This window comes from Rhinoraja longicauda, chromosome 10, assembly GCF_053455715.1.
Source record: "Rhinoraja longicauda isolate Sanriku21f chromosome 10, sRhiLon1.1, whole genome shotgun sequence".
Taxonomy (NCBI): domain Eukaryota; kingdom Metazoa; phylum Chordata; class Chondrichthyes; order Rajiformes; family Arhynchobatidae; genus Rhinoraja; species Rhinoraja longicauda.
The window spans coordinates 29,750,053-29,777,919 of NC_135962.1; the positions used below are offsets into that span (position 1 = coordinate 29,750,053).

At 40.3% G+C, this 27,867-nt stretch overlaps 1 protein-coding gene across 1 annotated transcript in view; it reads left to right on the top strand.

The window, feature by feature from the left end:
- The window catches only part of sec23a (Sec23 homolog A, coat complex II component), a 47,626-nt gene that overhangs the window by 11,462 nt on the left and 8,297 nt on the right, over positions 1-27,867 (top strand). The window contains exons 5-13 of the mRNA XM_078406546.1: positions 1,915-2,151; positions 5,504-5,583; positions 7,147-7,291; positions 10,697-10,855; positions 14,562-14,677; positions 15,084-15,207; positions 16,431-16,511; positions 17,111-17,200; positions 21,820-21,926. Of these exons, the coding sequence (XP_078262672.1) occupies positions 1,915-2,151; positions 5,504-5,583; positions 7,147-7,291; positions 10,697-10,855; positions 14,562-14,677; positions 15,084-15,207; positions 16,431-16,511; positions 17,111-17,200; positions 21,820-21,926 (1,139 nt within the window). The remainder of the gene's footprint in view (positions 1-1,914; positions 2,152-5,503; positions 5,584-7,146; positions 7,292-10,696; positions 10,856-14,561; positions 14,678-15,083; positions 15,208-16,430; positions 16,512-17,110; positions 17,201-21,819; positions 21,927-27,867) is intronic.

Consider the following 27,867-nt stretch of genomic DNA (forward strand, 5'->3'; position numbering starts at 1 on the left):
TCCGGTCTTCGGTCGGCAGTGCGGTTATTCAGCGAGTGGATCAGGTCTGCGCGCCTCCTCGGGACACTCCCGCTTTGCGCGCGGCTCCCCTGGACACTTGGTCAAGTTAATTAGAGTAGGTTGTTTGCAGGCAAAGGACCGTTTGGAAAGTGGAATGCTTTTGAAAGTGAGGTGACAAAAGTTCAATGCAGTGACAAACAGGCATGCATGTGCCAGTTAGAGTGAAGGGCAAAGCAGGTGGTAGTAAGAAACCTCAGATGACGAGAGAAATTGAGGCTCTATTTAGGAAAATGAAGGAGGCATGGGACAGGTATAGAAAGCTGAGATCGTGTATCCCTGGAGGAGTTTCGGAAACTGAGAAGCATACGTAAAAAGGAAATCACAAGGACACAAAGGGGACTGGAGATAGCTCTGGCCGATAATATTAAAGGAAATCCAAAGAGATGCTATAAGTACATTAAGGGAAAGTGGGTGATGAAAGAGAGAATAGGGCCCCTAAGAAACCAAAGAGGTCATCTCTGTGGAGCCAAAGGAGATGAGCAAGGCTCCTAATGAGTACTACATCTATGTGTTTACTGTGGAGATAGATGCGAAGACTGGGGAGCTTGGGAGTGTTAATGGAAATGACTTGAGGACAGCCACTATTATAGTTAAGGAGGTGCTGAACGTCTTAAGGCGTATAGAAGGTGGATAAATCTCCAGGGCCTGATCAGATATATCTGAGGACACTGGGAAGCTAGAGAAGAAATGGTATACAAATCTTCATTAGATATGGGTTAGGTGCCAGAAGGCTGGAGGGCGCCTAATATTGTGCCTTTATTTAAGAAGGATTGCAAGGAAAAGCCTGGAAACTATGGAGCAGTGAGCCAAATGTCTGTGGTGGGCAAGTTAATGGAGAGTATTCTGACGAATAAGATATATTTACATTTGGATAGACAGGGGCTGATTATAGACAATAGGTGCAAGAGTAGGCCATTCGGCCCTTCGAGCCAGCACCACCATTCAATGTGATCATGGCTGATCTTTCTCAATCAGTACCCCGTTCCCGCCTTCTCCCCATACCCCCTGACTCCGCTATCCTTGAGCTCTATCAAGCTCTCTCTTGAATGCATTCACAGAATTGGCCTCCACTGCCTTCTGAGGCAGAGAATTCCACAGATTTGCAACTCTCTGACTGAAAAAGTTTTTCCTCATCTCTGATCTAAATGACCTACCCCTTACTCTTAAACTGTGTCCCCTGGTTCTGGACTCTCCCAACACTGGGAACATGTTTCCTGCCTCTAACGTGTCCAACCCCTTAATAATCTTATGTTTCGTTAAGATCCCCTCTCATCCGTCTAAATTCTAGTGTATACAAGCCTAGCCGCTCCAGTCTTTCAACATAGGACAGTCCCGCCATTCCAGGAATTGACCTAGTAAACCTACACTGCACGCACTCAATAGCAAGAATATCCTTCCTCAAATTTGGAGACCAAAACTGCACACAGTGCTCCAGGTGACCGCACTAGGGAGTGTTTAGGGGTAATTAGCATGGTTTTGTGTGTGGAAGATCATGTTTTTTGAAGAGGTGACTAAAAAGGTTGAGGGCAAAGCTATGAATGTCAATATGGATTTCGGCAAGGCATTTGATAATGTTCTGCATGGTCAACTGTTCTGGAATGTTGGATGGCATGGGATTCAGGGAGAGCTAGCTGACTGGATAGAGAATTGGCTTCATGGAAGAAAGTGGAGGGTGATGGTGGAAGGTTGTTCCAAAGCAATGTGGCTCAACTTAATTAAATTTATTTGTTATCTGGAATTTTAAACTTGATGTCATAATATGCCTGGATCTATCAGATTTGTATTTCCATGTAGTAACTGAATTATTTACTGTGAATATCTAAGTTAACCAAAGTTTATTTTTCTCTTCCATAGCGTGGCCCTCAAATGCCTTTAATCTTTCTTTATGTTGTGGATACTTGTATGGAAGATGAAGATCTACAGGCCTTGAAAGAGTCTATGCAAATGTCCCTGAGCCTTCTGCCACCTACAGCTTTGGTTGGTCTCATTACATTTGGCAGAATGGTGCAGGTTCATGAGCTTGGTTGTGAGGGTATATCTAAGAGTTATGTCTTCAGAGGTACAAAAGATCTCACAGCAAAGCAGCTTCAGGTAAGCAATAGGAACTGGAAGTTAGCACATGAAATCGTACAGCACCGGGGGGGGTCCTCAGCGCACAATGTCTTTGCCGAACATTATGCCACATGAAACACTTCCCTTCTGCCTGCACATGATCCAAAATTCTCCATTTCCTGCATATTCATGTGCCTTAAAAGTCTCTTAAACAGTGTAATTATATCTGCTTCCATCACCATCCCTTCCAGTGCATTCCAGTCACCTACCGTGCTCTCTGTAAACAAAAATAAACTTGCCCCGCATCTCTTTCACCTTTTCACCTTAAAGCTATGTCCTCATTTGCCATTTCCACCCTTGGAAAAAGATTCTGACTGTCCTATTTTTTCTCTCATAATTTTATAAACTTTCATCAGATCTTCCCTTAGCTCACGGTGCTCTGTAGAAAACAATTCAAGCTCGTCCAATCACTCCTTAAAGGTCAAACCTTCTAATCCAGGCAGCTTTCTGGTAAACCTCTTCTGCACCTACTCCAAAGCCTACACAACCTTCCGGGGCAACCAGAACTCTACACAATCCTCCAAATGCGACCTAACCAAAGTTTCCTGACTATTATACCCAATGCCCTGACCAATGAAGGAGAGCGTACCATTTGCTTTAAAAAAACAATTCTGCACTGTTCACAATTTCACCATTTTTTTGTGTTGTCCACAAACTTACTGACCAACCCGTCTACGTTTTTGTCCAAATCATTTATATATATGTATATCACAAACAGCAGAGGTCTCAGCACTGATCCTTGCGCAACACCCACTAGTCACAGTCGTCCAGTCAGAATGGCAACCTTCCATCACAACTCTGTCTTCTGTGGGAAGCCAATTCTAAATCCAAATAACCAAGACACTGGATACCATGCATCTTAATCATCTAGATCCCATGAGGGATTTTGTCAAAAGCCTTGCTAAAGTTTCTGAAATTTGCCAATCTAAGTTATTTTTCCTGATCATCAGAACAACCAACTAGGTCCACACTTTATTTTAGCATTGACTTTTATTAATTCAATGCATTTTGTATATTGTAAATATATTTACGAAGAAATGTATTTTCTAAATCTTTGAATCCTCTTGAATATATTGTTATTATGGACAGCTATAAACAGTGTTAGAACCGTGTAAGTTTTGAAATCAAATGGTTGACAAATTAACTGCTTGACCCTCCTTGACAATGTGATGAAAATTAATTTGAGTTCATGCTAATTTTCATGTGAATCTTTCCATTGTTGTGATTTTGAGCAAATGGTTATCACTTGACCAATATGCTTTAAGGGGAATGATCTTGGAGTAAAAATGTATGCTTCTGGCAAGGCACTATAGGCACTGTGTAGCCAAGTTGAATAATAGCAAAAAAGACACAAAGTGCTGGAGTAACTGGAGCAAGCAACATCACTGGAGAACATAGATGTGTGACGTTTCGGGTTGGGACCTTTCTTCAGACTAGGAGGGAGGGGGGAAAGAAAGCTGGAAAAGATGAGGGGCAGGCCAAAGCCTAGCAGGTACTAGTTGAAACAGGTGAGGAGGGTCTTTTGATTGGCAGATGGTTGGACAAAGGCCAGACATGAAAAGACAAAAGATGTGATACAAAAAGATTGAAGGGTTATGAATTGCGAAGCTAGATGAAGTAATGTAGGTGGAAGAAATGGGTGAGAGTCCAGGTGGGACACAGAGGAGGGCGGGGAGAATAAAGTTGGGGAGTTATATGGGGGAAGAAGGGAGAAAGGGAGGTAATGCAGTTATCATACAATGGGAGAATTCAATGTTCTCAGCGATGTGTTGGACAATAAACAATAGGTGCAGGAGTAGGCCATTCGGCCTATGAGCCAGCACCACCATTCAATGTGATCATGGCTGATCACATAACATGCAGTATCTCTGGAGAGAAGGAATGGGTGATGTTTAGGGTCGAGAGCCTTCTTCAGACTGATGTCAGGGGAGTTGACGGGACTGAGATAGAACGTAGTCGGAGGCTCTATTTTGAATGTTATTTTGAAGGGGATTGAGGATTTTAGCCCTAATGACCTGATCAATGTGTGTCCTGACATGGACATCACTGAAACAGATTGCCTGGATTTTATCACATTCCTCCATTCTAAAGGCACGTCCTTTTATTCTGTGCCCTCTGGTCTTAGATTCTCTCACTATTGGAAACATCCTCTCCACATCCACTCCATCTAGGCCTTTCATTACTTGGTAGTTTTCAATGAAATCCACCCTCATCCTTCTAAACTCCAGCAAGTATAGGCCCAGAGCATCCAACATTCCCCATACGTTAACCCAATAATGGAATTATTCTTGTAAACCACCTCTGGACCCTCTCTAATGCCATCACATCCTTTCTCAGAAATGGTGCCCAAAACTGCTCACAATATTCCAAATGTGGCCTTACCAAAGCCTTATAAAGCCTCAGCATTACATTCTTGCTTTTATATTCTAGCCCTCTCTAAATTAATGTTAACATTGCTTTTGCCTTCCCGTCCTGTGTGAATATTGTGTGCAGTTTTGGTCTCCTAACCTGAGGAAAGACGTTCTTGCCTTAGAGGGAGTACAGAGAAGGTTCACCAGATTAATCCCTGGGATGGCGGGACTTGCATATGAGGAAAGACTGGATAGACTGGGCTTGTACTCGCTGGAATTTAGAAGACTGAGGGGGGATCTTATAGAAACATATAAAATTCTTAAGGGGTTGGAGAGGCTAGATGCGGGAAGATTGTTCCCGATGTTGGGGGAGTCCAGAACCAGGGGTCACAGCTTAAGGATAAGGGGGAAGTCTTTTAGGACCGAGATGAGAAAACATTTCTTCACACAGAGAGTGGTGAGTCTGTGGAATTCTCTGCCACAGAAGGTAGTTGAGGCCAGTTCATTGGTTATATTTAAGAGGGAGTTAGATGTGGCCCTTTTTGCTAAAGGGATCAGGGGGTATGGAGAGAAGGCAGGTACAGGCTACTGAGCTGGATGATCAGCCATGATCATATTGAATGGCGGTGCAGGCTCGAAGGGCCGAATGGCCTACTCCTGCACTTATTTTCTATGTTTCTATGAATGTAGATCTTCCATTAAATTATTTTTCTCTCCGTCTCTCAATTGGGATCTTTTGTGAAAAGACAAAACTTGCTTAGAAAGCAAGTTCTCAGTTTGTTGTGAATTAACTTGTATTACCAGTCAGCATCAACTTATTTTAATGAAGCACTGAGCTCATGCAATAAAGGAATTCAAATATAAACTGAATACTGTTGAGATTGTTTTGACCAACCAATTTGAAGACCATTAATTCAATGGAATAAGGAACTGCATTTACAGTGTGATTTGATTCCTTAAGTTGCTTTATTTTTTAACAGGACATGTTGGGCTTAACCAAGCCATTAGGTACTCAAGCAGGCCGTGGACCTCAGGTTCAGCAACCTCCTCCATCCAACAGGTAAAATTGCAATTTAATTATGTAAGTACACAGTACAACATAGAACAGTACTGCACAGGAACAGGACCTTCGGTCCACAAAGTCCATACCAAAGATATTGCCAAGTTAAATTAATCTCTGCTAACAACTGATCCATATCTCTCGATTCCTTTGCATGTGCCTATCCAAAAGCATCTGAAATGCCTCTATTGTATCTGCCTCCACCACTACATCTGACAGCTTGTTCCAAGCCCTCTCCACTCTCTGTGCAAAAAAATATACTTGTCCTATACATCTTCATTAAATTTTTGCTTCTCAATTTAAAGCTATGCTCTCTAGTCTTTAATATTTTCACCCTGGAAAAAGGTCCTCAGTAACGGGGAAAAATGTTGAACCATAAGATGGAAAGCTTTTACAGGCTATCTTCCAACTTAATTGAGGGCATTTCCTCATGCAGTAGCAAAGTTATCAAACTTTTATAATCACCAATATAATATTAGAGAAAAAAATAAATGCATTCAGAGGAATGTATTTTAAAAGAGGGCAAAATATATTTTGGAATCATTTTGATTTAGCAGCAATGTAAGAATGTGCCAGTTCCATAATTTGCATGATCAATATAACTTGTCTTTTTTGGAGTGTGAGTAAAAATCTAATTTTGAACACAAAGTGTAATACTTTTTCAATAATATTATATACAATTCAGAAAACTGTACTTGTAGTTCTGTTATAACATAACACAATTTCCATAATACAATTTGGAAACAGCACGAGTAATGATTTGGGGAACACTTATTTGCATTACACAGGCTAAATTAGTTATCTAATTTCAATCGGGAACTAGAGAACCACTTAAAAGTTCCTTTTGAAATTGACAAGCAGAAAGAAAGACTGACTTGAATTTAAACAGTGTAAGGGGAAAATACCTGTTTCCATGTAACCTTCCCTAATAATCAGACATCATTATTATCTCTTATGAACATAGCTAATACTTTTACTGTGGATGGCCAATGAAATCGATAATCAATAGTTTGTATTGATATTTGTGCAACTATACTCTGTTAAACAAAATAAGATGCAGCCTATTGTATTTTTTGCTTGAGCTAACAAAAATAAAGTTTATTACTATTGAATACACCTTTAATTTTGAAAACCTTGCGGGAAAAAAAACCTTTTTTATTGTGAGTCTGAAACTCTCTAGCATTCTAAAGATACATTTTACGATTACAATTGGACCCGGCTGCCCTGCAGTGTGCTGATTCATTATAATGTTCTTGGTCCTGGAGTCTAAACACTCATAAATACTTTGTGTTTTCCACCTGGCCACACATACACACCTGTGCACACAGACAGACAGATATATAATATGCGTGTATACGAGTGTGTATAAATTATATATATATATATACACAAATACACACATCTTAATTCCTAATGTATAAATATTTATGCTTACCATTCCTTCAATTTAATGCTGAGCTATTCATGCTCTATTTGAGAAGCTCAATCTACCGTGGTTTTGGGGCAGTGTAAATAATTCTCAAGTGCCTCATATACTCTATTTCCAAACATTTAATTTCACAGATTTTTGCAACCAGTACAAAAAATTGACATGAACTTGACTGATCTTTTGGGAGAATTGCAACGTGACCCTTGGCCTGTACCCCAGGGAAAAAGACCACTGAGATCAACTGGGGTTGCTCTGTCCATTGCTGTTGGTCTATTAGAGGTATGGCACCCTCCATATAAAATAAATTCTACTTTGTAAGCTGGCATGAGAACAACTACAAAACTGTAATACCAGCATTAACAGTTTAACCTAGACTAGAGCATAAAACAGTACAGTGTGTAGGAAGCAACTGCAGATGCTGTTTATACCGAAGATCGACACAAGATAACTAGGGTGGGGGAAGGATGTTGAGAGAGGGAATGCAAGGGTTACTTGAAATTGGGGAAATTAATTTCATACCACTGGGTTGTAAGTTGCCCAAACGAAATATGAGGTGCTGTTCCTCCAATTTGCGTTTGGTCTCACTCTGACAGCGATGGAGGCCTAGGACAGAGGCCAGAATGGGAAGGAAAGTTGAAGTGTTTGGCAACTGGGAGATCACGTAGGCCAAGGAGGAATGAGCGAAGCTGTTCAGCGAAACGATCGCCCAATCTCTGCTTGGTCTTGCCGATATATTGGAGTCCACACCTAGAACAGAGGATACAGTAGATGAGATTGGAGGAGGTGCAAGTGAAACTCTGCCTCACCCGAAAAGACTGGATACAGTAGATGAGATTGGAGGAGGTGCGTGAACCTCTGCTTCACCTGAAAAGACTGTCGGGGTCCCTGGATGGATTCGATGGAGGAGGTATAGGGACAGCTGTTGCATCTCCTGCTGTTGCAGGGAAAGTACCTGGGGAGGCAGTGATTTGGGTGGGAAGGGGTGAGTTAACCAGGGAGTTGCGCATGTAATGGTCTCTGCGGAAAGGGGTGGGAGATGGGAAGATGTGACTAGTGGTAGGATCCTGTTGGAGGTGGCAAAAATGTCGAAGTATTATGTGCTGTATGTGATGGCTGATGGGATGAAAGGTGAGGATTTGGGTGGTCTCTGTCCCTGTTGCGACTGGGAGGGGGAGCAAGAGCGGAGCTGCAGGACACCGAGGAGACACATGTGAGGGGGCTCATCAATGATAGAAGAGTGGAACCCTACTGTCCTAAACAATGAGGACATCTCGAATGTCCTGATATGGAACACCTCATCTTGGGTGCAGATGCGACTGAGACGGAGGAATTGGGAGTAGGGGATAGAGTATTTGCAGGAGGCAGGATGGGAAAGTGTCAAGGTGGCTGTGGGTGTCAGGAGGCTTTTAGAGATGTCAGTCGATAGTCTATCTCCTGCGATGGAGATGTTGGGAATAAGAAAGGGGAGGGGATTGTCAGAGATGGTCCAAGTGAATTTGAGTGCAGGATGGAAATTGGTAGTGAAGTTAATGAAGTCCATGAGTTCTGCATGGGTGCAGGGGTGCGCCTGGAGCAGGGATTGTTTGATGTACCCTGCAAAGAGGCAGGTATTATTGGGGCCCATGCGAATACGATTACATCACAGGAATGGGCCCTTTGGCCCATAATGCCAGTGCTAAACACGATGTTAGATTCCACTATGCTCTGCTACCTGCACAGAAACCATGTCCCTCCATTCCCTGAGTAAACATGTACCTATCTGAAGGCCTCTTAAATGCTCCTATTGTAATTGTATCCACCATCACCCATTGACCCCAACATTGTGGGTGTGTGTGTGTGTGTGTGTGTGTGTGTGTGTATCTGCCTGCCTACTTTAAACTTTGCCCCTCTCCCCTTTTGTCTTTGTCTTTGTGTTCTGTTCTTTCATATTCCATCCTGACATAGTCTTTACACTTCTATTATATGGCTATTCAACCACCAACGTTTCAAACAAAACTTTCTCACTTTCTCCAATCTCTCCTCATAGCAAATGCCCTCCAATCCAAGCAGCATTCTGCTGAATCTCTTCTGCTCGCTCTCCAGAGCATCCACATTCTTCATGTAGTGTAAGAAAATAACGGCAAATGCTGGTACAAATCGAAGGTATTTATTCACAAAATGCTGGAGTAACTCAGCATGTCAGGCAGCATCTCATGGGGCAACCAAAACTGCACACTCTACGCCAAATATGGCCTAACCAAAGACCTATAAAGCTGCAACATCACTTCCGGTCTTTTCACTTTCTGTCACTTATTTGTACAAGACATTGGTGAGGCCACATTTAGAGTATTGGGTTCATTTTTGATCACCCTGTTGCAGGAAAGATGTTGTTAAGCTGGAAATGGTGCAGTGAAGATTTACGAGGATGTTGCTAGGGTTTGAGGGCTTGAGCTACAGTGAGAGCGCATTTTCTAAATGGGGAGAGAATCCAGAAATCGGAGGTTCAAAGGGACTTGGGAGTGCTGGTGCAGGTTTCCCAAAAAGTTCATCTGCAAGTCGAATTGGTAGTAAAGAAAGCAAACTCAATGCTAGCAATTATTTCAAGAGGGCTTGTATACAAAAATAAGGAAGTAATGTTGAGGCTCTATAAGGCGCTGGTAAGGCCACATTTGGAATATTGTGAGCAATTTTGGGTACTGTATCTGAGGAAGGTTGTGCTGGCTCTGGAGAGGGTCCAGAGGAGGTTTACAAGAATGATCCCAGGAATAAGTAGGTTAACCTATGATGAGCGTTTGTCAGCACTGGGCCTGTACTCGCTGGAGTTTAGAAGAATGTCCTCATTTAAACAAACAGAATAGTGAGAAGCTTGCATGGAATGGATGTGGAGAGAATGTTTCTACTAGTGAGAGACTCTAGGACTAGAGGGCTTAGCCTCAGAATTAAAGGACGTTCTTTTAGGAAGGAATATTTAGGAAGGAATACGTTTCTTTAGTTAGCAGGTGGCGAATCTGTGGAATTTGCCACAGAATGTTGTGGAGGCCAAGTCAATGGATATTTTTAAGTCAGAGATGGATAGATTCTTGATTGGTACAGGTGTCAGGTGTTTTGGGGAGAAGGCAGGAGAATGGGATAAGGAGGGAGAGATAGATCAGCCTTGATTGAATGGTGGAGTAGACTTGATAGGCCGAATGGCCTAATTCCTTATGAGAGGTTAAACAAGTTAGGACGTTATTCCATGTAGCGCAGGAGGTGGGGTGATCTTATAGAGGTATATAGATCATGAGAAGAATAGATAGGGTAAATACAGTCTTTTTCCCAGAGAAGGAGAATTGAGAACCAGAGGACAGGTTTAGGGTGACAGGGAAAGATTTAATAGGAACCTGAGGGGCATATTTTTTACACAAAGGGTGGTAGGTATATGGAACGAGCTGCCAGAGGAGGTAGTTGAGGCAGGTGCTAATGCAACATTTGAAAAACCCTTGTACATGTACATGGGTAAGATAGGTTTAGAAGGAAATTGGACAAACGTAAGCAGGTGGGACTAGTATAGATGGGGCATATTGATTGCCGAAGGGCCTCTTTCCACGCTTAATGACTCGATGTCTACAGAATACTTTAGTGCATGTTGAACAATAGGGGTTCAGAGTAATTACTTCGCTACATTTCCTTTGACGTTCATTTGATTTTGTTTTTCTTTTAAACCAGTGCACTTTCCCCAATACTGGAGGCCGTGTGATGTTATTCATTGGGGGACCAGCCACACAAGGACCTGGAATGGTTGTTGGTGATGATCTAAAGACACCCATTAGATCTTGGCATGACATTGAGAAAGACAACATTAAATATATGAAGAAAGCTATGAAGGTAAATGATGCACACTTCTTCCTCGGTATGAACATGCTCTCTTGGGCAGTCCTAGTCCACGGAATCTGCTCAAAGGCCTACAAACTGGAATGTTAACTGTTATGCAGTTTTTTTCAATTTTCACGTTTGTTCTCTGATGTGGTCACGGTCAATCTGTGATCTTACTTCATGTAACCAGCCATAACATCGAAATTAGGAACAGGAGTGGCCACTTAGCCCTTCAACAAAATAATGGCTGACCTGTCACCATACTGAATTTACTGGCATGTGACATTTGATCTCTTTTGCTTCACAAGTATTAGCCAATCGCAAGCACAAAATTAATGTATGAACTAGCATCATCTGCTATTTCCAGAAAAAGTCCTAACTCATTCCATACTTCTGATGTTGAAGTGGTTTCAAACTTCAGTCCTTAAAAAAACAGATTCTAATTTTTTTTGGCATTATGTATTTCTAATACTGCATTCAACAATCATTTGAAATCCATCATATTTTGTTGCAGAATTTGTTTCTCTTAATACTTTAAGTTTTGATTAGATCATTCCCTGATATCCAGATTTCAGGAAAAACAACCTTTGTTTGTGTAGACAATAGACAATAGGAGGAGGCCATTCGGCCCTTCGAGCCAGCACCGCCATTCAATGTGATCATGGCTGATCATTCTCAATCAGTACCCCGTTCCTGCCTTCTCCCCATACCCCCTGACTCCGCTATCCTTAAGAGCTCTATCCAGCTCGCTCTTGAATGCATTCAGAGAATTGGCCTCCACTGCCTTCTGAGGCAGAGAATTCCACAGATTCACAACTCTCTGACTGAAAAATATTTTCCTCGTCTCAGTTCTAAATGGCCTACCCCTTATTCTTAAACTGTGACCCCTTGTTCTGGACTCCCCCAACATTGGGAACATGTTTCCTGCCTCTAACGTGTCCAACCCCTTAATAATCTTATACGTTTCGATAAGATCTCCTCTCATCCTTCTAAATTCCAGTGTATACAAGCCTAGACGCTCCAGTCTTTCAACATATGACAGTCCCGCCATTCCGGGAATTAACTTAGTAAACCTACGCTGCACGCCCTCAATAGCAAGAATATCCTTCCTCAAATTTGGAGACCAAAACTGCACACAGTACTCCAGGTACGGTCTCACTAGGGCCCTGTACAACTGCAGAGGGACTCTTTGCTCCTATACTCAACTCCTCTTGTTATGAAGGCCAACATTCCATTGGCTTTCTTCACTCCCTGCTGTACCTGCATGCTTCCTTTCAGTGACTGATGCACTAGGACACCCAGATCTCGTTGTACGTCCCCTGTTCCTAACTTGGCACCATTCAGATAATACTCTGCCTTCCTATTCTTACCCCCAAAGTGGATAACCTCACACTTATCCACATTAAACTGCATCTGCCATGCATCCGCCCACTCACATAACCTGTCCAAGTCACCCTGCAACCTCATAGCATCTTCCTCACAGTTCACACTACCACCCAGCTTTGTATCATCTGCAAATTTGCTATTGGTACTTTTAATCCCTTCATCCGTCATTAATGTATATTGTAAATAGCTGCGGTCCCAGCACCGAGCCTTGCGGTACCCCACTAGTCACTAGTAATTCCACCTTGTAATTTAACCTTGTCCAGAAATAATTCTGGAACATCTAGGTTGCGATCCTCTCCCATAACCTTCCTAGGGATTAAGGCCCAGAACTCGTCTGATTGCATCAGATATGATGATCCAAATGTATTGCTGTAACAGATTTCTAATATTTTGTATTTTTGTCCTGTGTACATTATTCAGAATTCCATTAACTATTTGGTTCTTTCCATAAGACATTGGAGCAGAATTAGGCCATTCGGCCCATCGAATCTGCTCCGTCATGAGATCATGGCTGATCTATTTTTCCCTTTCAACCCCTTTCTCATCTCTTAATCTTTGTTGCCCTTAATAATCAAGAATCTGTCATATTAAAAATACTCTTTAAATATACAGAGACACAAGAGGTTGCAGATGCTGGAAATGAGCAAAATGCAAAATAATGGAGGAACTCAGCAGGTCAGGCAGCACCAGCAGATGGAATGGACAGGTGACATTTTGGGTTGGGACCCTTTGGTCTGAAGAAGATTCCTGACCTAAACTCTAAATCTAGGAAAATCTCATAATCACCTAATCTTTGAATGTACTAATTGCATCTGACTGAGAGGAGGAGAGCTTCTTCAGAGTCTGAAGATGGGTCACGACCTGAAATGTTACCTATCCATGTTCTACCTGACCCGCTGAGTTACTCCAACACTTTGTCTTTTTTTGTAAACCAACATCTGTAGTTCCTTGTTTCTAGAATGTACTAATTGCAATTCTTTTTATTTGTGTCCAACAAACTTAGTACATAGCTTTCTCTCTTATCATTGACATTAATAAATGCAGTGTAAATAGTTGAGCCTCCAAAACAGCCTATGGGGTGCCATTGGTTACTTCCTGGTAACTATCCCTTATTTTCCTAACTTGACTTTTCTGGTCACTCAGCTAGTTTCCTAACCAGCTCAACACTTTACCTTCAATTTAAGACCAATTTTAGCTAACGGTCTGTTTTGAGAGTCTTCTCACATATGTTCTGAATAACAATGCTCAGGTCCACTATTTTAGTTGACCCTTCAAAAATTCAGTCAAGTTTGCAAGTCACATTTTACCTTTACAAATTGTCATTGGTTTATTAGTTAAACATTGAGGTTTTTGATCATCCTGACATTAATCATAGGCTGTGTTAATTTCTGAATCGAGGGAATTTTGAAAGATTATATATGGTAGCCTGGAGTATTCTTACTAACCTCTTGTTCTTCAGAGAATTATCACTCTCCCATTATTTTCATTAGTTTTTTTTGTTTTGCTGTTTTAAATTTTGGTGAATTGTAATCTCTAATTTAATTTCCATGGGATATTCAGAATACTTTCACCATGATTGATAATGAAACATAGCAATTATACAATGCCAGCCTTTTCTTTGCTATCATGATGTGAATAGTGGATAGAACTTAGTAGGTGATGTTTTTGTGAGTTTTATATTTCAAAAAGTTATTATCTAGGCAGAATTTATGTTTTAAGTCTTAGAATTCCTCTATTCCCCATTAATTGCCTTGCTACTACCACCTTCCAAGGGCTTCATTCTAGATAGACTACAACATTATCTTCAACACTTCTCCCTAGTGTACAGTCCACACCATTGTCATTACTTAATGCGAACAGACATTTATCTAGGATATGACTAATATGGTTATTTTGCAAATGCTTATTAATTAATCAAAATTATTCTTCCTGCTCATGTTCATTTTTTTCCATTCCATTTTCCTACTTATGCTTTCCAAGCTCCACTTATGTAGTATATATCCTTTCTGCTGAAATCATCGGTGTCAAAATGTCTCAATCATGAAATTCTAATGGGTGTGATATAAGTTTAATCTTCATAATCTAATCCCAATGATCATATTCCATTGTAGAAATAGTAACATTAGTTGTATCTAGTGTACACATTTTCTAAATTACTTTGCAGTAAATAATATAAAAATTATCATCTCTATTTGCTTAATGTTTCCAGAGGTGTTTTGATTGTTGAGACATTGCTGGTTACTGGATTAATTTTGTATCATGTTTGATGTGTGTTCGAGATTTTAAATTGGTTTAATATTTGTTGGTGTTTGAACTTTCATTCTTAAAATAGCACTATGAAGCATTATCGAATCGAGCAGCAGCAAATGGCCACGTTATTGATATCTATGCCTGTGCTTTAGATCAGACTGGGCTCAATGAAATGAAGTGCTGCCCAAATCACACAGGGTAAGTAAAAGCTACATGGCATGTGTGAATTGCAATATTGTTCCTGCGGCTCCAGATTAAAAGTGTAACACCAAAAATCAGAAAATTGTTAAATTGCATATATAGTGAATAAGTTATATTATTATTTTCTAAAATGGGTTAGAAAGGCTAGTCAAAATAAACTTTTGTCGCATTATAAATGAATGAATAATGTCTTGCCTTCGAGCTGTTCTGCTACTTAGTTTCAGTTTTTGTTATGTACGAAATTTATGACAGGAGATAGACACCAAATGCTAACTCACAGGCAGCATCTCAGGAGAGAAAGAATGGATGATGTTTCGGGGCGAGACCCTTCAGTCTGTGTAATTTCTCCAATTTCATTTGTCGTATTGTTTGTTGTAATTTTTCTCCTTTATCTTTCCTTAAGTGGTTACATGGTGATGGGGGACTCGTTCAACACATCTCTATTTAAACAAACCTTTCAACGAGTCTTTACGAAGGATATTCAGGGGCAATTTAAGATGGCTTTTGGAGGCACACTAGAAATTAAGGTATAAGTGAACATTTCTCATCACAATCCATTTTATTACAATAGTCCGATTGGAGACTACATTCTGGAATCCTCTACATTGTAGAAAGTAAAAGTATCAGAACTTTTCATATGATCATATGGCCCAAGTTGGAACTTGAAGTGAACATCATTTTCAGTTCTAAGTTATTTTTGTTGTTGACTCTTTGAAAATGTTGTATTATCTGTCACTTTGGAAGTCCTTAATTAAGACAATTTTATAGACAATAGGTGCAGGAGTAGGCCATTTGGCCCTTCGAGCCATTCAATGCCTGATTGTGTCAGTCATGATCACAATGAATGGCGGTGCTGGCTCGATGGGCCGAATGGCCTCCTCCTGCACCTAGTTTCTGTGATCATGGCTGATTTTAGGTTGTGTTCTCAACAACAGTGTTTTAAATGGACATCCATGGCTTTGTTTTGAGTACAAAGGAATTAACATTAGGAAATAAAATAGACATAATTTCCCAATTTTTTTCCAACAAACCAAGGATGCCCAAAGAACGGTTTTAGCATTATGATTCATGTCAAGAGTAGGTATCATCAAATAACTGAGAATTTAAAATGTATGCAAAATAACTCTAGAAGTACCGAATGCATTTGTTTCTCATATTGTTAAATTGTATTAGTCTTGTGGCAGATTTTTTATTATAATTTAATTAATGGAGTTGTGAAATTGGTCCAACATTTTTCTGAATATGCACAATGTTGACATGCTTTAAAAATTTAAATTTTCAAGGATGAATTAATCAACCTTTTTGACTTGGCCTTATTGTTAATTTTAAAATGTAAAATATCAATTTTGCTGTAAATCCTGAAGTTGAAATATCCAATGTTATAATTATACAATAACTCTAATGCTTTAATTCGTAATGTAATGTTGTGACCCTTTATATGAAAGGATCTATAAAGAATCAATAGCACTCAAAACCCGGGACTCAAAATCTAAACATTTATTTTGCTTTTCACATTAGGCCGTTTTTAAGGTTTCCACTGAACATAATACAGCACAATTACTATTCAACTGTTAGTTCAAATTGGAAAGCTTACTTTCAGTGGAAGATTAATTTATATGCGGGACATCATATAGAAACTGATTGTTGCCCTTTATATCCGAGACTTTGTTGGCCAATCAAAATAGTTTCAAAAGACGTTTTTAAACTCGTGCATATCAATTCTTTTTTTAAACTGCATTTCTTCCAATAGACATCAAGGGAAATCAAGATTTCTGGAGCTATTGGGCCATGCATATCACTTTGCGCCAAAGGACCTTGTGTGTCAGAAAATGTGAGTCTAATTATGTGTCTGTCAATTTTTTATTTGCTAAGTGGGGATATGCACTTGGTGTGGTGCACATTAACCTGAGAAAAACAATTGACAAGTTATAACACAGGAGATTATTAGAGAAGAATAATTAATATGAAATATGTTCAATATTGCAAACGAGATTAAAATTGGTTGGTAGGGAGTAAACGGAAATTTGTGTTGCAGGCATTTTCTCAAAGTAGTTTAAAATGGATAGTTATCTCGCAGTTTTACTTTTGGAATCACTTCAATGATTTGCATATAGATGGAGTGGTGCTGAAATTTTCAGATGGTAATATCAGAGGAGGTATACCAGTAACATGTAGGATCAAGGAAAACTATAGAGCAATATTGATTGCATTCCAATTGAAATGATATGTCATCGAAGTATTGCAGTGATGACTTGTGTCAATGTTTTTAAAGTCTTCAAATGCATAATGCAGCAGTGAAGAACTAAAGAAGGATATTATTTAAAAAACATAAAAGCAAAACTAAATTGTCCCAGCAGAAATAAGGACGCGGTATTTAAAATAGTAGAGGTGAAAGTTGATATTGGCTGACGACTTTGATCTTGTTCGCAGGAAATTGGAACAGGTGGCACCTGCCAGTGGAAGATCTGTGGTCTGGACCACAATACAACACTTGGTATCTACTTTGAGGTTGTGAATCAGGTATGTGAAAAATGAATTACATTCTAGAGAACTGGTCTAGGGTCACTTCACCTAATAACTTACATTTATATTCTAATAAACCAAGTGGACCCGTTGGGCCAAAACCTCTCCTGCATTGGTGCAGCACCTTCTCCCCCCACCACAATATAACCGATTTCAATGAAACTTCTTCCACCGGTAGAGTTGCTGCTTTACAGCGAATGCAGCGCCGGAGACTCAGGTTCGATCCTGACTACGGGTGCTGCACTGTAAGGAGTTTGTACGTTCTCCCCGTGACCTGCGTGGGTTTTCTCCGAGATCTTCGGTTTCCTCCCACACTCCAAAGACGTACAGGTATGTAGGTTAATTGGCTGGGTAAATGTAAAAATTGTCCCTAGTGGGTGTAGGATAGTGTTAATGTACGGGGATCGCTGGGCGGCACGGACTTGGAGGGCCGAAAAGGCCTGTTTCCGGCTGTATATATATGATATGATATGATATGATAAAAGGATAACGGTGAGTAAGGTGGGCCTAAAATTGTTGCGCTATCGTGTACCGTTTTTGCTGTAGTTCAGGAACAAACAAACAAACAAAGGAGAGTTTTAGTATTATAGATATTATAAATTTCAATAACCCATGCAAGTTCTCCACTATATTCTCTGATTCTGAAATGAGCAGGTGTATTTTTATACTGAACCTGCCATCTCTTTCACACCACTGCTGCATAGAAACCCCACTCCACGCAGATTTTAGAAACCTTTCTCACTGTTGTTTATCATCACAGATCAATCTTCAGTTCATCAGTATTTATGTACTGATCTAACTTGAGAAAAGAAAAGTTACATTTCTAAATGGGGAGAGAATCCAGAAATCAGAGGTGCAAAGGGACTTGGGAATGTTGGTGCAGGATTCCCAAAAAGTTAACCTGCAAGACGAATTGGTAGTAAAGAAAGCAAACTCATGCTTATTTCAAGAGGGCATGTATACAAAAACAGGGATGTAATGATGAGGCTCCATATGGCGCTGGTAAGGCCACATTTGGAATATTGTGAGCAATTTTGGGCACCATATCTGAGGAAGGATATGCTGGCTCTGGAGAGGGTCCAGAGGAGGTTTACAAGAATGATCCCAGGAATGAGCAGGTTAACCTCTGATGAGCGTTTGTCGGCACTGGGCCCGTACTCGCTGGTGTTTAGAAGAATGAGGGGGGACCTCATTGAAACATACAGAATAGTGAAAGGCTTGCACAAAATGGATGTGGAGAGGATGTTTCCACTAGTGGGAGAGTCTAGGACCAGAGGTCATAGCCTCAGAATTAAAGGACGTTCTTTTAGGAAAGAGACGAGGAGAAATTTCTTTAGTCAGAGGGTGATGAATCAGTGGAATTCTTTGCCACAGAAGGCTGTGGAGGCCATGTCAGTAGATATTTGTATATCTACATTAGAATTGGACTATACTTATAAAATATGTGCATGGCACTTTGTAGCTATAATGTCCTGAGGTCTTTAAGGGCATTATACAAAATAAAATAATTATTTTAATCAAATATTTCTTACATCTGCATCAAACAGAACAATAAATAATTAGTCGATATTTGTTTTTTATGTTATCTCCTTTATGGTACTGGAACTGTAAGAAAATCTTTAAATTTAGATTTGTAGATCTAAAAATGAAACCTCTTCCAAGTAAAGTCACAACTTTTTCAGTGGATATTATCTTTTATATTTTTGCGTTGTGGCAGCTTGGTTGACATTGGCAGGCTAATGAAGGCACAAAATGCTACAATGTAGTCAGCCTCTGTGATGCATAGTTTGAGTGTTCCAATTAAATGTATTCCAGTAATAAAACCATGTTCTGAGGTTGCACATTTGCCATGTCTGCAGTACGCTATTTGAGAAAGGGAAGTCCACACACTGTTCTTGGTTCTGAGTAGGATTGGAAGTATGTGCATATACACTTACTTGTATACTCAGCCTTGGTGCTCTTTGGAGAAATAGTCTTGTCTTATTTGATTGTCTTATTACATTGATATCTGAATGTAGGGGGGACGTGATAGATTTTGGGTAGAGTTGTTGGTATTGGTTTATTGTCATGTACACCAAGGCACATTGAAAAACTTTGTTTTGCATATTATCCAGGAAGATCAAACCATACACGAGTACAATAAAAATAGAGTACAGAATATAATGTTACAGCTACTGAAAAAAGTTAAAAATCACACAGTAGATTGTAAAATAGTATATACATCTGAGATGTCTGTTGAAGAGTCTGATAACAGTGGGGAAGAAGCTGTTCCTGATTTGGTGGTACATGCTTTCAAGCTTTAGTATTTTCAGGAGAGGGGAGAACAGAAAATGACCAGGGTATGAGTGGTCCTTGATTATGTTGGCTGCATTCCCAAGGGAGCGTGAAGAGTAGATGCGGGGGTAGCTGATATGCGTGATTGACTGGGCTGGCCGTGTCCACAACTCTCTGCAGTTTTGTGAGTTTTTGGGAGAGCAGTTGCCAGACCAAGCTATGATACATCTCAATATGGTGCATCTGAAGAAATTAATGAGTTATTGGAATCCTGATGAATTTCTTTAGTCTTCTGAGGAAGTAGAGGTATTGGTGTGCGTTCTTGTTCATGCTATTTATGTGGTTCAACCAAGTCAAAATATTGGCGCTATCTGCACCTAGAAACATGAAACGCTCGACCATAAAAAAAACTTCAGCATCATTGATGCACTCAGGGGCAGATAGTCCACCCTGTTTCCTGAAGTAGATGACGATTGAGGAAGAGTTTGTGGTCTTGACACCAGGCTGCTAAGCTCTCAATCTCTTTTCTGTACTCTGTCTCATCATTAATCGAGATCTGGTCCACTGGGTGGTGTAGTCTGCAACTTGTTGATTGGAGTGTGGAACAGTAAAGTGGAATAAGTGTAAATGAGTGTAAATTAGTTGTAGAATAAGTGTAAATGAGTGCTTGATAGCTGGCACGGACTCGGGCGGCTAAAGGGCACATTCTGTATGATGATGGGATACAATTGAGGAAATGATTGCTGATTAGGATCAAGTTCATCATTAAAGAAATAATAAGTAGAAACCTTGTATATACAAAAAGAGAATTGAAAATGTTTTATCACAAACTTTAAGGTTTCAAGGTCAGTTTATTGTCACATGTACCAATAAAGGTACAGTGAAATTTGAGTTGCCATACACCTATACTAAGTGAAAAGCAACAAGACACACAACCACATAAAATAGAAGTTAACATAAACATCCACCACAGTAGGTTCCACATTCTTCACTGTGATGGAAGGCAATAAAGTTAAAGTTAAAATCTTCCTCTTTGTTCTCCCGCGGTCGGGGCAATCAAACCATCCGCAGTCGGGGCGATCAAAGCCCCCGCAGCCGACGATCAAAGCCCCCGTCAGGGGGATCAAAACTCCCGCGTAGGGGCGGTTGAAACTCTCTCCGCGGCATGGAGCTCCCGAGTCAGCCTCTTACCAGAGACTGCAGGCTTCACGAAGTCCACAGGCCCCGCGATTGGAGCTTCAATCCCCGGCAAAGGGATCACAAGATCCACAATGTTAAAGTCCTGCAGACTCCCGCGGCTTGGAGCGCCCGTCGGTCTCCAGCAAAGGCCGCCAACTCCACGATGGTAGGCCGCAGTGCGGATGGAGATACGATCCTGAAAAAAAATCGCATCTCTGTCCAGGTAAGAGATTGAAAAAAAGTTTCCCCCAATCCCCCCCACCCCCCACATAAAATAAACCAAGGAACACTAAAACATTTTAACACGTACTAAAAATAACAAAAACAGAAGAAAGGAAAGACAAACTGTTGGCGAGGCAACCACTACTGGTGGCGCCACCCGGTCATATAAACTTAAGTCAATGATAAACATTACTCTGGGAACTGTGTAGTGTAGCTGTTACTAATTGTTGACTGGGAATTTAAAATTGGTAAGCTAGAATAAACATGTATAATGAAGCATTTCAAGAAATAACGCCATTTTGTATTGGTGCAGAAAAAAAGCATTCCACATTCTGTAGAAATGCTACAAAATGTCTGCTCTGTACTGAAGCAGTATTGCTGTACCTGTTGCACTGCTGTACGTCACCTATCCTTTATCTCCACTGATGCTGACTGCCCCGCTGAGTTACTTCAGCACTTTGTTTCTCTCTTTACTAATCATAAAGTCCTGGCAACATCCTCATAAATCTCTGCGCTCTTTCCAGCTTAATGAGCTTAATGGCATATTTTCTGTAACAAAGGAGCACAAGGATCATATAGATTATTTTGATCCAGATTTGTTTCTCCCTGCTCATTCCTTGGTAGCCGGAAGAATATACAAGAACACATATTATTATATCACCAAGGAATGACTTATTCTTTATACAAAGGTATCGAGAAGTATGTTTTATATTCAAGAACGATTCCAGCAAATTATCATCTGGCCATACCTGCAGTTTATCCAGTTCTGTCCAAGATTCAATAGGAAGTTGAATAAGTCTGCTTTTTGATATGACTGTTCTAGAAAGTGGGTGGTAACGTAAGGATTAGACTTGCTCTTGTGCACATAAACTGCTCCATTAATGACCTTATGCATGCTGCATTGTTGTGACCAAATCTAATGTCAAATGTTATATTTGCAGCACAATGCTCCAATTCCTCAAGGTGGCCGCGGTGCTATTCAGTTTGTGACACAGTATCAGCATTCTAGTGGACAAAGGCGCATCAGAGTTGCAACAATTGCCAGAAAGTAAGTTTAAAAGTACAAAGCCACATTTTTTTGAAATGTTACTATTTTACCAAGAGAAATGAACATGAATGTAAGTTTGTGCAGTTTTAGTTCTCTCTTGTGCGTTTAAACCTGCTGATTATTATTTTTACAAATTTGCTCTTAAAATTTACCCCTCTTTTTTTCTGTTTACTAACATTGAATTAGCTTCTAACTTCTTCTGTGTGTTTTTGTGGGAGATATTTATTTTAGCTCTTTCATGCTCTTGAGAACACAGGACATGTTGCCTGGATTTTTGGCCACCTGATACTGATTTTGTATCTTTTTAAAAAAATTGTATTTTCACTTTTTTTCTTTCTCTTCCTGTTTTCTATCATTTTGTCTCTCGACCTTTGTGAATTTTATTCTTTATAGAAGAAGCATTTACCAGTTGCTTGTTTAATTCCATGATCTATAAAAGTGAGTGCAGAATTAGTTTAGGGAGGTATTGGTTAGCAGAACTTGAGAAGATGATGTGGAACAAGCCAAGTTGTTGAAACTGCCAAGGGAGACATCAGTGGAGAAATAGGGTAAGTATGAACATTGAAGGATTGCAGCATGATCGGGTAAGTGGGTGAAACAGGTGAATTATAAGAATAAGCACAACTTAATGGTTGATGACGATGGCAGCTCTATGACTGTCTTCATTTGTCATGGTGTCTGCTTCTGTTTACCTCCCATTGAATTCCTTCTCCCAAGCTGCCATTTTGCAGTTCATTGATATGAACTGAAGATGAGTGCAAAATTTCACCAGTTGGATGTGTCAGTGAGGCCAGTCAAATTGGTCTTGCTTTCTGTGATCTTCATACACCTGTCGCCCACATTTGGTTTTTCAGCCTGGTTCCAACCTTCAGGAGGCTGCTTTGGAAATTTAAAAATACTTTAAAAATATCACTGCAAGGGGACTGAGTCTGGAATGAGGATCAGAATGGAGCTGAAATAGGTGCAAGAGTGGGTTTGAGACGGGGGTGGGGGGTGCAGGCGGAGAACGGGATTGATGATTGGAGGCCTGATTGAAGAAATAATTTGTGATTCAGTGCTGGACTGCAATAAGAGATGAGTGATGAGTCTTTGGGTATGACGCGAAGACAGGTATCTGGCCTGAAGGTACTTGGACATTGATAAGAAAGCCATGCTCACAAGGAGCAGATTTTTTGCAATGTCAAAGAAGTTGGGATTATCGGGCAAAAAAGAGAGTGAAAACTGGAAAAGTTGGATGGGTGCTAGAGAATGGAAGGTGACTGAAAGTAAATTGGATTTAACGAACAGTAGAGGCACATTTAATAACACAAAGTGTAGAGGCGAGATTGAAATAGAATTAGGTGGGAATACAGCTAGATATATAGAGGGAAATGACCAGTGTGGAGCAGAATGTAAACAGTACCTGATGGCTGGAGGCACGACACAATATTGACAATGTTTAATGATATTGGAAAATATTCTCTAGTAGCCACAGGTTAAATCTGAAATTGATTTGAATAGTAAAAAGATACGTGGGTCAAATAAATGCATATGGAATTGGACTTGTGATCAAAGCAAAATCTTTTAGATTTGGTCTTCACATCCAAAATTTCAATCTTTCTTATCTGATAATATAAAATTAGTTACAAAATAAATATGGGAAGTCATGGCATCAATACTATGGAAAAGGGAATTAGTCTTAGCAGCCACATAAACATTCATTCTCCAAGAAAGTGAATAGTGCTATTTAAGTTGACCACTCTTCGTAAATTATCTCGGCCTATTTTCCTACAGCCAGCAACTTTAAAGTCACTTGGGGTGCTAAGATTGTTCTGACCGAGATGACAAGCCCTGGTAATTAATTATACAGCCATGCCACTGGAAGGAGTTTCTCCTTCTGATTCTGACTCCTTAACAAAATAGGCCCTTCAGCCCGCCTCGTCCATACTGACCAAGGTGGCATACTGGCAGTCCAATTTATTTGCGTTCAGCCCAGAGCTTTCTAAACCTTCCTTATATCTGTACAGATGTCTTTTAAAAGCCATAGTGTATCTGCTTCTACAGCTTCCTCTGGCAGCTCAATCCAGATATGGACTGTCCTCTGGAAAGTTGCATTGATATTTTAATTCTAAATTAATATAATGAAACATAAAAATCATTCTAAATCTTAGAATATTTTTGCTAGAGTTCTTACCAAATTATATGAACGTTTTAATACTTGTCACTATGAATTTCTTTTGCTCAGGCACCAAAGGGTGTTGCATGGAAGGCTTGTAAACTACAGTATGTAATGTGAATTTTGCCAAGTGGAAAATGACCCGATGTCGATGAAGTTAACCGTAGCTTGGTTCTTTACTGTTACAAACTGTAGAGGGATTTTAATTTTGGATAGTACCACCTTTTTAATATCTTGCATCACATCCATAGTTTCTAATTAATAATGTACCACTCGCTGCAAATCTTTGTTTGAGTACCTACCATAGATACAACCTATGTTTGCAGTTGTTTAGCAATATTTGTGGTCAAATTAATTTTAACATATTTCTGATTTATTATTAAACATTGCCAGTGATTGCTGTCATGGTTGCCTTTACTCACCAGCATATGCTCCTATGACAATAATTGTCTGGATTTTAATAATTTTCCATCATATAAGATGCATGTGTGTCAGGTGCTTAGATTAAAAGCCATGTACTTGTAAAAGCCAAATCGAGGAACTTTGACAGAGAAAAGGCATATGTATACACAGATTAGTGTTTTCTTTAGTGAATAATAGAAACATTTCCCCAACCATAATCACTTTTTTAGTATGAGATGTGACTGCACCAAATGGGGAGTTTGCCTTTTGATTCTAATGAATTGCTATTTTGTTGGGGCAGCTTGATGCATACTTGGTCACGTGTTGTCTTTCTGTCAAAAGCAGTCATTTAATTTGCCTTTGGAATTCGGGTCTGAGGTCCATATTTGGTTCAGGCTGTGATGAGGTCTGGAGCTGAGAGACCCTCACAATGCTCAAACTGGTAATGAGCTGGTTATTGACGAGCAAGTGTCACTAATAGCAACAGATTCCTCCTATTTTCTGTTCATCGAGTGTAAATGGATGTCTGGATTAAATTTTCCTTGCTGTGTGCAAACTGGGCCGTTTTCCCACCATGCAGGCTGTTCCAGTGTTGTAGTTGGAACAGTTGGCTAGAAGTGCAGCTATTTCTGTAGCACAGGTCATCATCACTACAGTTGAAATGTTGTCTGGTTCCACAGCCTTTGCTGTATCCAGTGTATGAGGCCGGATTAAAAATTGCATAGAATGTATAAAATTGGCTGAATACTGCCTTCTATAATACGAGAGACCTGGAGAGGAATTTGAGATGGATCATTTCACTTGGCATCTCTAATTGAAGCTGGTCTTTTGTAATCACGTGGACTCTGCCGTTGTGTATGTTCTTGGAGCCTCTTTTTCACATTAGTTGTTCAATTATGTAGCGGAACTGCAGAACTTAGATAATTCTTTTTGGTTGTGCATTTCTCATCACCATCCATTGCTTACACTGCTTTGCTGCTTATATTAGATCAGATCAGTGCTGCCCCTGACATGCTATTCATAGTTACTCCACATGCTAAGTTTGTGATAAAATGAGAGAAATGTGAACCACAAGGTTATAGATTGTTAGAAAACATTTCTGCTGCTCTCCAATCCTCGCCAAAGAAATCAATCCAAGTGTTTGCCAAAGAATATGGATAACCTGTGAGGTCCACTTCCAGATGAACTCCAGATCTGTGGGGTTCAAGTCGAAGATCCACACCAGTACAGGAAATCTAGATACGACCTTACCAAAGCCATCCAGGAAGCAGAGACAATACCAACACAAGCTAGAGTCCCAGAAGAACCACGTATCAACTGTGGCAAAGCTTACATGCTATAATGGGTGACAAAGCAAAGTCAGGCAGTATCGCTCGGGACAACACATACCTCCCCAATGAGTTCAATACATTCTGTACTTGATTGAACAGAAGGTCAACGGATTGATGTCCTGCCCTAGAAGCCTCTGGTGCACTTGTACCCACAGTTACCATCTCCCCTCTCCCATCAGGCAAGAGGTATAGAAGTGTGAAAACCCATACCTCCAGGCTCAGCAACAGCTTCTTCCCAGCTGTTATCAGCCAACTGAACCATCCTATCAAAATCTAAAGAGCGGTCCTCTGCTACTAACTACTTCATTGGAGACCCTCGGACTATCTTTAATCGGACTTTACTGGACTTTATCTTACATAAACGTTATTCCCTTTATCATGTGTCAGTACAGCTACAGTGCCCTCCATAATGTTTGGGACAAAGACCCATCATTTATTTATTTGCCTCTGTACTCCACAATTTGAGATTTGTAATAGGAAAAATCACGTGGTTAAAGTGCATATTGTCAGATTTTAATAAAGGGTATTTTTATACATTTTGGTTTCACCATGTAGAACATACAGCAGTGTTTACACATAGTCTCCCCATTTCAAGGCACCATAATGGTTGGGACACAGCAATCTCATGTAAATGAAAGTAGTTATGTTTAGTATTTTGTTGCATATCCTTTGCATGCAATGACTGCTTGAAGTCTGCGATTCATGGACATCACCAGTTGCTGGGTGTCTTCTCTGGTGATGCTCTGCCAGGCCTGTATGCAGCCATCTTTAGCTTATGCTTGTTTTGGGGGCTAGTCCCCTTCAGTTTTCTCTTCAATATATAAAAGGCATGACTGGACTGAAAATATCAATGCACTGTACAAAAAGGGCCAGAGCTGACTTTACCTGCTGAGGAGACTCAGGTCCTTTGGAGTGCAGGGGGCATTCCTAAGGACCTTCTACAACACTGTGGTGGCATCAGCCATTTTCTATGAAGTGGTCTGCTGGAGCAGCAGCATCTCAGCAGCGGAGGGGAAGAGACTTGAGAAGCTGATCAGGAAGGCCCGCTCTATCTGTCCTGGGTTGCCCCCTCAACTCAGTACAGGCGGTGGGAGAGAGGAGGATGATGGCAAAGATAACATCGCTGCTGGACAGTGACTCCCACCCCATGCAGGACACTCACTGCACTGAGTAGCTCCTTCAGTGACAGACTCCTTCACCCCAAGTGTGTGAAGGAGAGATATTGGAGGTCCTTCCTTCCCACTGCACAACCAGCGCTACTCTCAACAGACCGGTCAACAGACCAGTTAACAGAACAGTTTTTTAAAAAACACAGTAAATTATGACAATTATCCTTATCTTTATTTTTATTTATAATGAATGTCTCTTGCTATCCACTTTGCTGCTGTAATACTGCAAATTTCCCCGGTGTGGGACAAATAAAGGAATATATTATTATTATTATTATCATGCTCAATTGGGTTCATATCGGATGATTGACTTGGCCACTCAAGAATTGACCATTTTTTAACTTTGAAAAACTCCTTTGTTGCTTTAGCAGTATGTTTGGGATCATTGTCTTGCTGTAGAATGAACCGCCGGCCAATGAATTTTGTGGCATTCGTTTGAACTTGAGCAGATAGGATGTGTCTGTACACCAGAATTCATTATGCTACTACCATTAGCAGATGTATCATCAATGAAGATAAATGAGCCAGTACCTTCAGCAGACATACATGCCCAGGCCATAACACCCCCACCACCGTGTTTCACAGATGAGGTGGTATGCTTTGGATCTTGGGCAGTTCCTTCTCTCCTCCATACTTTGCTCTTGCCATCACTCTGATATAAGTTAATCTTCGTCTCCTCTGTCCACAAGACCTTTTTCCAGAACTGTTGTTGCTCTTTTAAGTACTTGGCAAACTGTAACTTGGCTATCCTATTTTTGCAGCTAACCAGTGGTTTGCATCTTGCAGTGTAGCCTCTGTATTTCTGTTCGGGAAGACTTTTGCGGACAGTGGTCATTGACAAATCCACACCTGACTCCTGAAGAGTGTTTCTGATCTGTCGGACA